Consider the following 12,038-nt stretch of genomic DNA (forward strand, 5'->3'; position numbering starts at 1 on the left):
AGAGAGTGGAACAAGATGATATTGAAGGGCCTTCCAACCCAAACTGCTCTAGGATTCTATGATATCTTTTGGTTTCAGTTTTTTGTCTGGATTTTGATCCTCTACTTCTTAGTTGTTCCCCAGAAGAGTAGGACTAGGACAAAATGCTTGATATTCCTCACTAGAGATACATGGAGAGAGTTTTAGCTATTGAAAAAGCGAGTGGCATTCTTGAAGTGGTGTGGTTGCATTTATTTGGGTGTGGATATAATCATGTTTCTGTGATAGAGTTCCTGCTTAGTCTGAAATGCTAGTGTCAGTAAAGCCAGAAGGAAAGCCAGACAAAAGCTTGGAGAAAAGTCAGAACTTCAGTGCCTCTTACTGATGGTTCATGGGAAAGCAAAGATCTTATGTTTAACTTTGATTTTTCTAAAGCACTAGGCATATGCTTTTTTTTGCTCAGTGAATTATTGTTCACAAATATATATTCTGCAGCCCAAACACATCAGAATGGGCTGATTTTTGTGCTTAGGTTTCACTCATAGGGGTAGGTCCTTGTTACAGGCTCTGGGTAGTCTAATGAAAATGATGTTTAACTACAAAGCTTTGATTTCTGCTGCTGATCACAGCAGTCTAACTCTCATCCTCCTGCTCCACCAGTCCAGTGCCTCTGTCTTCTCCTGACACATTTCTTAGCCTTGTGTAGAGCACAGCAGAGATTTCTGCATGAAGACTGGAATGTGTTTATGTAATATTTTATATATTATTTTAGGCTCCTGCTACTCAAATGTAGGCAAACGATTAACCTCTCATTCACCATCGCTCAAGGAGTCATGAAATTGCTGTAGCAGACATCAAGTCAAATGGATCTAAACCAGCTTCTGCTTTTCCTGTCTGGAAAGTTCATCCTTGGTTTTCTCAGTGAGTGTACCAAGAACAGGTTTTCTGGGCCATGAGTGTTTAGTGGCAGCACTGAGTTCTAAACCACACTGGTCAAGCAACTGAGCTCTGCGTAGGTAGGTGCTCTTGTGTGTGGGAGATGCTGTGAAGGGTGTGATGTGAGAGGCTCCATCTCTGTGGAAGCAGGAATATGGCAGCAGTAGGAAAACTGAGCAAAAGCTGCTGAAAAGGAGAGAACAACCTGCTGCACTAAATCACAAATGCCTTGGGGACACAGCTCTGTAGTTAGCATCCTCAAATGGCATTCCTCTATTAAGGCATCATTGTGCATGGTCCTCTGGAGAGGAAGCAAACGATCTCTAAAACAATCTGCTGGCAACTCAGACTGGAGTAGTTGAGGTTTTCCAGGGCTCTTTTGCTGTGTCACTCTTCCCTTTAACCTTCCAACTCGAAGGTTGTTGTTCTTTTGCCATCAAAGTACGTTAAATTGCTGGTAAGAGTATCTGCTCCAAGGACAAGGTGGAGAAGGCAGTGAGAACAGGAGATACTGCAGAACAGTTTTGTTTTGGTGTAATCTCTCTTATCTGTGTGTGATGCAAAGACAGGGCAGTTTTCACAAGACTTGGAGGCTGCTTGGCGACATGTTTTCTGTCCTTTCTGAAATCCACCACGTTATTTTGATTAGAACACTAACGTAACTCCTGGCAGCGTCAAATCTCACTGCTAGCAGCTATTTCCCTCCCAAGCCTGATGCAGTGCTAACAAGCAGAAAGATCTTGTGTGTCCTGTTTACATGGAGCTCCGAAGACAGCGTGTTCCGTGGGAGGTGCCAAGGTAGCTCTGCAGTCGTATATAAGGTGAAAAAACATTGTGTGTGCAGACAGGCTGTTGGGGGGGGTGTTAATTTGTGTTCTATGGTGTTCAGAGACTCCAGCTGCAGTAATGGCATGATGATGTGAAGTTCTTTTATGGATAAATATGTATCTCTTATATCTATGCATGTGTATGCATATATGTGTGTATATGTTTTCTCTCTGATGGGGAAGTCTGTGTCCTGATCATCTGTGCTTCAGCCGCTGCTGTGCTCGAACATCATCTCATGTACCTCTTGTTTGTTCAGATTTCAGGTGGCAGAGACACGGTGAAGCTGTGTGTGGGGCAAGGAGAGCTGATGGGGGAGCTGTGGGTGTAGCCCAGGATGGACTGGCTGTGACGGTGTGCCTTAGCTGGAGAGGTAGTTACCATGAAGAGTTCCTGCAGAGCTGGTCTCCACAGGGAACCACTGAATTCCACATCCTCCACCTTCCATCAAGTCAAACGGTATGAACAGACTGCCTGGTCTGTGTGTAGTTTTTACCACCTCTTTAGCCTTTTCCTTCCCTATTGTCACTCAAATGTTCGGTCTGAAACACCATCTGAAAGTAAGAATCAAGTGAAATGTTGTAATGGCTTAAGGGCAGAAATGTTCTTTGATATTTTTATTTGATAATGACAACTACAGATTCCCTACAGCTGGCAGTGTACTTGGAGAAATCCTTGGGTTTTTTAGCAACAGCTGTAAATTAGTTTGGGAACATGACTTTGAAGTACAACTTAATTGGCGAGTGGCTCGTCAGAGTAGGCTTTAAACCATGCAGTCAGCTTAAAGCAAGTGGGAATGCTGGCAGTCATTGCTGTGGTTTGCCTTACTATGGAGTAAGTAATTAGATTAGTTTAAGCTCAGATTTTGTCTTGCTCACTCTCCTGTGCCTCCTATTAAGAAGAAATGCACGATTGATTTCAAACACTTGTGCCTATGTGACAATGAAGCGAACGCCTCTCACTGTGTCTCGTTATAGGAACACCATACAGAACAACTTGTCCTTATGCAAATGCAGAAACATGCCAGTTTGGAGTTCAGACTACTTCAAAATATATGTATCTTCACTTTTTTTCCCCCTTCTTTTTCTGAAACCAAGGCTCTTAAGCTTCCTCAGTCTGGAGGAAGAGAGCCAGCTTCTTGGTTTCCAAAAGCTGTGTGGGTTTAAAGCAAACTTTTAACCTTTGTTCTTTGTGGTTGTGTAGACAGCATATACTTGCTATGTTAGTCTCATGGTAATTTAGTGCTGGAAAAGACTTCCTGGGTCACCCAGCTCCTTTCTTTCCCAAGCAATATCTCATAATCCCTTTTGTGAACTTAGTCTAGCCTAAAAACATTTCCATCTTTTCTTCCCTCCTTGCATAGATTAAACCATTACTGAAGATGACAGATGTAGCTGTGCAATTAGGAACCTCCTTTTGGTTCCCAGACTACACATTCATGACAGTTTATATACTTGTTTGAGTTTCTGTTCCCTCATTTTCCCCCTGCATAAGGACTGCTGCTTATTTTCAGTGGTTTACCTCTTTGCTGCATTCTGTAAGAGGTGGTTGTAACTCTCACCTGTGGTTTTGTAGTGCTAAATGACCCAAGTGTTCTCTAGCAGTTTCTTGAATAACAACTGTTGTTGTTTGTGGTGTGGATGGATCTCTGTCCTGTGTGTGGTGTTCTCCAGAGCAGATTTGGCCAGGAGAGCTTCTCACTGCTGCCTTAAATGTGTCACAATCACTTCCACTTACCTCTGTGTCATGGATGTGTCTGTGGTGGCCAGTTCACCTTAGTTACCTCCAAGATTTCTTGGTATTCCTCTTGCTGGTGCATCACTTCCCTTATTTCAAAACCCTCCTCTGTTTCTGTTACTTGGAGCTTTGTGCCTCTGCTTTTTGGAGCTGCCTCATTTCTGTGGGTGCAGTATTTGTGCTGAGGTCATTCCTGACAAAATCAGATGTTCCCAAGGCTGATTCTTGAGGCATGTCCTTGGTTTCCAGGCTGGTATTTTCTTATTCAGCATCACCTGGGGCTGTCTGCTGCTAAGCCAAGCTCCTTTGTCTGTTTTCCCATTCCTCTGCCAATCTGTCTTAGCCAGTAAATCTCTTTGTGCTCTCTCAAGTCCATATGAGTAAAATATAGTAGATTTGTCTAAAGAGATCACTTTTTTTGAGAACCTTCAGGTTAGTCTGGCAAATTGAACTATTCCTTCTTCCTCCTTTTTCTCTGTGTCACATTAATCCTCTTTGCTTGCAAAGCATCTTTATATTGGAGTCAGACTACCAGCCCTGGGGAGGCTGCAATCATTCTCCCTTCTCTTTCTCCCCTGCAGTGCCCCCTCCAATGTGCCACATGTTTATTAACTCCTATTGTTGCCTTTCAAGAGGTTTATAAATCCTGTTTCTTGGCCTGCAGTGTATGAGCCTATCTGGTTCGGATTCTAAACCCGAGATGAGCCAACCCTCACAATTTTTATGAAGCCTTTTAATCCTCCCTCTGCCAATGTTCTTGTTCAGATTAACGCCTGGGCTGGTGCCCTCAGGATCACCCTTACCACCCCTCTTTAAAAATGATGCAAAGTCAAATTTGGTACTTTGTGTTGCACTTGGGAGTTCTCTAAATCTCTGCCCTGCCCTTGCTTGCAGCTCTGTTTCTCTCTCAAACTGAAGAACCTTTTACTATTTCTTTGTTGTTAAATATCTCTGCAGTGACTTCACCCTGCACCAATTCTCATGTTTATCCCTAGACTTTTAGTTTTCTAAGACACAAGTTTCCAACTGATGTGACTTGAAACCTGTGTCTGCTTCTTGTATCCTTCACAAAGAAGGATCACATCCAGTTGGAGTTTCTTCAGTTCTTGTTTGTGATGTGTTCTTCTTAATGAAAACACCTTTTGGCTCCTGGAGAAAGCTGCCTGCAGTGAAATCCTCTGCACCACAGCTGACTTCATGAACCAGCTCCTTTCAGTTCTGAGTTTCAAAAGAACAACCTGATGACTTGCCTTCAGATCTGCTTTTGCTTACTCTTTCTTTTGAGCTCTGAGTCTCTTACAGATAGCACAGTCCAAGGTTAATTTCTACAACCTTTCATGTGTTCTCATTACATATGCACAGAACAGGAGACTATAAATAGCATCACTTTGTGTTGGTTTGTTAACTGAAGAAATTTGTTGCATTATGATATGAAGGAAAAGTCTTGGTCATCTTGCAGTTAATAAATCAGGAAACAAATGCTAAATGAATAAAGGTAAAAGATTTCCACATCGAAATGTCACTTGTGTGCTGCTCTGGGCAGATTTCAGCAGAAATCCTATAGAAACTTTTTTTTTTTCTTATTGCCCTTTGATTTCTTCTCACCTGAGCCTGTTCCACCACAGGCACGTGTGCCATCCCATCATCTTTGAGCTGCGTGTTTCTGGAGCAGCTTATAACCTTGCCTACCAAATCTTTCAGTTTATTTTGTTCCCTTCTGCTTTGTCATCCCTGTGTCATCTGTAGTATGGTTTGGTTTGAGCTTCCTGAGGCTCAGCAAAGAATTGCTGCTATGTCACTTCATGGTCAGTGCTTTTATACAAAAGCCTTGGCAAAGCAATGGCACTTCTTCCTCTAGAAAATTTAGAAAGCAGCTGAGGGGACTGTGCTTTATGCTGAAGGGTGTGTGTGTGTTTAGTAAAATACATTGAAAACATTACTGGGTGGGAGCCCTCAGACTGCCCCAGACTGGGTTTGGGCTTGGGTGTGCAGTCACCCGAAACCTCTGCGTGGTGAAGATGATGAGCTGTATGCATGGTGGATTTTCTAGCTGCTCCTGTGTGCAGCTCTGCTTGGGTGTTGTCTCCCCCCCAGTCAGGTTATTTGAACAGTTGACATGGATGAACAAGCTGTGGGGGATCCAATGATTAGAGTCAGATGTTTACTTTGTGTTTAGCTCTTCTTTTGGGTCTGCTCTGCCTCATGTGCTCTGCTTGCTCCTGCTCCAGGCTGGTTGTTCAAGCAGAGAGAATCATAGAATTGTAGGGGTTGGAATGGACCTTAGAAGTCATCTAATCTAGTCCCCTTGCCCTGGGCAGGGACACCTCCTCACTAGATCAGGTTGCTCAAGGCTCATCCAGCCTGCCAGGGTTGGGGTAGCCACAGCCTCCCTGGGCAACCTGTGCCAGTGTCTCACCACCCTCACAGGGAAAAGCTTCTTCCTAAGATCCCACCTAAATTTCCCCTTTCAAATGGTACCCTTTGCTCCTTGTCCTATCACTGCAGTTCCTACCCAAGAGTCCCTCTGCAGCTTCCCTGGAGCCCCTTCAGCTCCTGGCAGGTTGCTCTGAGGTCTCCACACAACCTTCTCTTCTCCAGGCTGAACAGCCCCAACTCTCTCAACCTGTCCTCATAGGGAAGGTGCTCCAGTGCTCTGATCAGGTTTGTGGCCTCTACTGGACTTACTCCAGCAGTTCCATGTCCTTCGTACACTGAGGGTACCAGAACTGCACACAGTATTCCAGGTGGGTCTCACCAGGGCAGAGCAGAGGGGGAGAATCACCTCCTTCAACCTGCTGCCACACTCCTTTTGATGCAGCCCAGGATTTGGTTGGTTTCTGGGCTGTGAGTGCACACTGAGCTCTCCAGCAGCCACATACCTCCTGTTTACCTTCAGCTCCCACGATGGTCCTTGCTGGCTCTCTGATAGCTGCACGAGGTGGTTTTGCAGGCACTGGGAGGTGGGTCAGGAGCAGTTGCTGCTCCAAGGCCGCGAGTCATCTAGAAATCAGATGCCTCCACAGCTGCTGAAGTGGAACCCACCCCTGCTCTGCAGCATCGTGCTTCCCACCCCTCCTTCCTCCCAGCTTGGACACTTGCCACCCACCGAACAAGCTCCAATGAGTAGCAGAGCTCCTTCCATCCTGGCTGCTCAGCTGGGACTTTCCTGCTCCAGCAGAATCCATGGAATGTCTTTGAAGCAGCTCTGTCTGCTTTGCCTTGCCCTGGCAGTGCAAAGGAGATGGAAATGGTACTGGAGATTGAGCCTGAAGGACCCACCAAGTCCTTCCAGAAATAACAAGTGGTTGACCATAGTTAACTCACATTCAGTGCTCAGCCCTTGCTAATTGTCAGTGTCCTCTGGAGAGGAGCTGAGCTCTGTGGACAGAGCAATGGGATGCCAGGGAAGAGAAATGCCTTGCCAGAGGTTATGCTTGGTGTGGGTTTTTATTGTTGATTTTTTTCTTTTTTTCTTTTGGCTTCTGCCTTGTGTTAGTATGTCCTGAGGGTTTTTTCAGAGTTGTAGTTGGCACTGGTGTGCAGTCAGCAACATGAGGAACCTTTGTCGACTGGAGTTAGTGTTTACAAGAAGAAATCCACAGGAAACTTGGGGGTTTTGATGGAAATTTTCGCCTTAATAAAACCTTCCGGTGCTTTGCCCAGAAAACTTGCAGTGTGAATAGGCTGTTTGAGAAGATTGTGCTTTTTTTGTTGTTGTACTTGCTGGCCAGAGGAGATATTTAGGCTTCACAGGGCATTGTGAGAGTCCCTAGCCTGGGAGAGCAGTGAGGGACATCAAGGCTCTCCATGGACCTTAGAAAGGAATTGTGCAAATTGAGCCTTTTCGACCAGTTTTTCATCCAACTTTGGAGTTTCCACTAAAGCAAATACATTGTTTTCTTAGGCTGCTGTGATTTAGAACAGATAGAAATACAAAAGGATGCAGAAAGATTCTGGCCAGCTTGGCAAGTAGATACAGTCACAGAATGGTTTGGGTTGGAAGGGACCTTAAAGATCATCTAGTTCCAAACCTTTGCCATGGGCAGGGACACCTTCCCCTAGCCCAGGTTGCTCCAAGCCCCATCCAAGCTGGCCTGGAACACTCCCAGGGATGGGGAGTCCACTTTCCTTCCCTTCAGTGTGGGGTGAGGAGGACTATGTATGTGTCTGCACTCATATAAAGGAATATATTTCTCTATCAACAGTGTGTAGTAACTAACTGGATAAAGCCCCAGTGGAAACAAGCTGTAGCTATGACTTGTAAAAACAGCAGTGTCATTCCAGCAGTGCAAGTATCCTGTTTTTCAGACACAGCTGATTAGGAATAGAAAAAAACTGGCCCCTTTATTTCATCAGCTTAAGGATGGAATAACAGTAGAAAGGCAGCTCTGCTCGTTGTTTCAGTGCTGATCATTGCTGGCAGAATTCTCTCTTATCAGCAATTTGAAACCACACATTTGGGATTGAAAACCTGTGTTTGCTCTGTGGACTTCTGAAGAGTCCTTGTCTCTAAAGATAAAATTAGAAAGCTTGATATCTGAAAGGGTGGAGGAAAGCAAACAGAATTATTCTGGAATTAAGCATCATAAGGATTGTCAGGGACTTCACCTTTTAACAACTATTTTTGGAGGTTTTAAATATTTAACAGCTTACCTGCAGCTGCCACAGTTCTGTGCTTGCCAGCACAGGGATGGTGCAGAAATAGGGTAGTCTGTGGGTGGGGACTGGGTCTGGTTCATCTTCAAAGCAGTTTCTGCTGGGAAGCCTAGTTCTAATTCTGGGAGCTGGAGATGAAATGTGCTGCTGACGTGCAGGGAAGAAGATGTGTTTGCCTAAAAGTTCGTCCTTAATACCCACAGCAAAGTGAGTGTGAGGTGGGAGCTCATTTTTGCCAAGTGACACTTTCAGGTAAGGTCCATTACTTAAGATCTCCTTTAAAATGGAAGTTCTCTTCCCAAGTACTGGAAAACTGAGGCAGGTGGCAGCTGGTCAGGTGGAGTTTACAGTGCTCTTTAGAGCTGTCTGAAGTTATTAGATGAAGGTTTTCTTTAAATCTGGGTCCATTAAAACATGTGCAATGAACTGAATGCTGAATTCAAATGAGGCAATTATTCTGGCAGTAAAACTTCTGACTAAGGCATAATTTTGTTATGTAAATTATAACTTTTCAACCTTAAATGGTATTGTTGGCTGAGCCAGGGACTAACTGAAACATAGGAGGAAATATAACCTTAAACAAGAAATCCGTAATAGGTGAGGCATAACTCTACCCTTTGTCTTTCTCCATGGACCAGAAATAGCTGGGAGCAGCTGAACCAACTTGGCTGGCTAAACATGTCCCCTGAGCCTGTTGGGGTAACCAGTTTGGTCCTGTTTTTATTCATGTCATACCTGCTCTCACCTTGATTTGCAGCTTCTCTTAATGAAGGGTGTTGAGCCGATTGTCCCGCTGGATTCCTGAAAACTACTCGAAGAAAGCCTGTTAAAAACACCTTCCAGCTCAGCTTTCAAACACCTTGGCATGATAACTCATGAATGAAATTTGAGCTTCTGCTCCTACCTCAGGAGATTTCAGCATGCAAAGTCGTGTCTTTAATTGTATTCACCTCTTCTCCCCAGGGTATGGTGGCAGGAGGCCATCGGAGCTTTTCTCTCTCTCCAGTCTGGGAAGCAGAGCTCCGGAATGTCCTTCTGGATGGGGCAGGGAGGGCTGCAGGCACTGCTCTCTGCAGCAGCTTGCTGCAGTGCTTCACCTGCTGCTCCCCTGGGCTGGGCTTTCACCAGGCCACATCAGTGACCTGACACTGCTGCTCCTTAAAGCACGACCAAAAGGATCAGACCCTATGGAAAATGAGGTCGAAGCAAACTCCAGCAGCCTCGAGTTCTCATTTTTCTCTTTGTGCCTCTATTTTAGCACCCTGAAGTTCTATTTTTGTGAGATTATTTTAGTTTTTTGCATCCGACTGAGAAGGCAAACAAAATAGCTTCATTGCATTTTGCAGAGGAGACTAAATTGGGAGGTGACCCAATTCCAAGGAGCTGGAATTAGCATGCAGGAGGCATGGGGAGAGAATTAACCCAGGGACTGGGTAGGTGTTTCTGCAGCAGTGAGGTCTCTTACCCCCACAGTCTGTAGGTGAGCTGCAGGTGGGTTTGGCACTGTCTGCTGCAGGAGTGAGGTAATGATCTTCCTTTCAAATCAGAAGGGAGAGAACTTAGCACCATCCTCCCCATCCTTCCTGGCCTTCCAGGCACTGCATGGACCAAAGGGGCTTAGAAAAGTGAATTAAGCCCTTCCTCTTCCTGTACCTCCCCAAAACCTCTCTGCCTGCCCCTCACTTACCACCAGTGCCAGAAGGAGGAACCAAAGCTCCAGGGAAAGCAATGGTTAAGCAGCATGGCTAGTGCTGGAGGTTCCTCCACTTGGGCAGCGTCAGCTAGGAATTTATTGGACTTTATAGATGTTGTGGCTTGAGGTTTTTAATTAAAAGCTGTTTCTAGGCTAGAAATGTAATACTTGAGCAACTGTCTTGGTGCTGGCTCTCAAGGGAAACGTGTTCAGTGCCTGAATGTGTCTGCATCAGCTCATGATGAATGTGACATTGAACCTGCTGCTCTTGAACTAGCAAGCTCAGATTATCCCCGTTTCAGAGAAGAGGCCTTTGAGTGTAACAATTCAAAGATTACCATGGAAACATAATCTATAGTTAGTTCTGTAATATGCTTATGTGATACTCCTGGGAGAAGAGCCTGGAGTCTCCTGATAATTGCATCCCGTGTGGCAGTGCCCTGGGCCCTGTGCTTTGGGTGGCTGTGGAGGTGTGGTGGAGTGGAGGAGCTGAGTGCCTGTGGCTGCTGCTGTGGGGTCAGCAGTGCCCAAATGGCTCCTTCACAGCTCTGAAATTCCTGGCTGTAAAACCATGTCCTTGGCAGTGGGTCCTTCAGCCATCTGTGATGCTTCTGCCACTTTTGGGAGTGTCTGATGTATAATGTAAAGACTCAGAGTCAGCAGATTTGACATTATCAGTATGTTAAAGGATAAGTTTCATTGCCCAGAGCAGCTGTGGCTGCTCCATCCCTGGGAGTGTTCCAGGCCAGGTTGGATGGGGCTTGGAGCAGCCTGGGCTAGTGGAAGGTGTCTCTGCCCATGGCTGGAGGTGGAACAAAATGATCCCTTCCAGCTCAACCCATTCTGTGATTTTTGGGTGGTATTAGGAGATTAGATATCTGCTGAGATTTCTGATGCATATAATTACTCTGCTAATTTTCCTTTTCAGCTTTAACTGTACTTTGTCTATGAAAATAATACAGATCTATATCTATATCTGGTAGCTAATACCCAGATAAACCCTGTGAGCCACGTGTAACTTCCAACTGGATTGAGATATGAACAGACACAAGGATGGCTCTAAGTCTGGGATGAACCACTAGCAATGTTTTCACAACAGGTCTAACTTGAACTTTAGGATTTCTCCTTGCAAGTCCTTAGATTAGAGATTACCCTAACAGGAAGATCTCTGCTCTCCTTAAGATCACTGTCCTACTGCAGGAAGTTCTCCAAGGGTGAATATTGCAGCCTTGATTGCTATTTTTTCTTTCTCATGTGGTTCCTCTTGAGGTGTGAGCTGGTACCTACTCTAGGCCACCTTCCCTAACTGCAGGCAGGCATAGTTAGCAACTATAACTTCTTCCCTTTCTGTTTTTCCAGGGTTTCTGGTATGCACTTAAAGCCATATCTCAAGTTACAGAAGAAAGAGCGATCCCCAGAAATAAGCCAAGACTCCCTGCGTGGCCACCAGGGATCAGCACAAGGAGAAAAATATACCAACTGCACCAAACTGAGCGTTTTCCCCAAACCCTCCCTCGTGGCTCCATCTCAAAAGCTTCTGGGGATTATTTATCCAAATACTATGTGCAATATGAACGGGAAGGGCCCAGCGGATGGTCTGAGCGCAAGGGACAAGAAGAACACCCTGTCTGCCACCATCCACCAGGGGGAAGAAGGGGAAGGGCCGTTGGATGTCTGGGCTGTGGTGAAACCTGGGAACACGAAGGAGAAAATCGCCTTCTTCGCAGCCCAGCAGTGCAGCAGCAGCCGCCTGGGCTCCATGAAAATCAAGAGCACGTGGGACATCGACGGGAGGACGGCCAAACGCAGGAAAAAATCAGTGGATCTTAAAAAAGCCAAAATTCAACTGGAAAGAATGAGGGAGGCGAATGCCAGGTGCTCCCAGCCGGAGCCTTTTGCCTGTGGCATCGAGCACTGCTCGGTGCACTACGTGAGCGAGAGCGGAGAGGGAGTGTTCCCGGGCCGGTCCCTGTCGGTGATAGAGATGGTGGCCTTCCTGGAGCAGAGAGCAAACGCTTTACTGGTAGACTGTGCTAAAACCTGCACGGCTGCTCCTGCCACCAGGCTGAGTGCTCAACCCAAGGGGACCCTTCCCAGCTCCGACCCGTTCTCCTCGGCCGCGGCCTGCGAGGCGCACGCGGAGAGGGGACCCTGCGGCCCCGGCGAGCAGCAGGGCGAGCCCGTGAGGGTGCTGGACATGGTGGCCAAGCTG

At 46.0% G+C, this 12,038-nt stretch overlaps 1 protein-coding gene across 1 annotated transcript in view; it reads left to right on the forward strand.

Annotated features, from left to right (window-relative positions):
• The first annotated feature begins 2,122 nt into the window (after positions 1 to 2,122).
• FBXO34 (F-box protein 34) overlaps positions 2,123 to 12,038 on the forward strand; it is an 11,779-nt gene continuing 1,863 nt past the window's right edge. Inside the window, exons 1-2 of the mRNA XM_009076720.1 lie at positions 2,123 to 2,199; positions 11,186 to 12,034. Of these exons, the coding sequence (XP_009074968.1) occupies positions 2,123 to 2,199; positions 11,186 to 12,034 (926 nt within the window). The remainder of the gene's footprint in view (positions 2,200 to 11,185; positions 12,035 to 12,038) is intronic.

The sequence above is a fragment of the Acanthisitta chloris genome, unplaced genomic scaffold (assembly GCF_000695815.1).
Source record: "Acanthisitta chloris isolate BGI_N310 unplaced genomic scaffold, ASM69581v1 scaffold9540, whole genome shotgun sequence".
Classification (NCBI taxonomy): Eukaryota; Metazoa; Chordata; class Aves; order Passeriformes; family Acanthisittidae; genus Acanthisitta; species Acanthisitta chloris.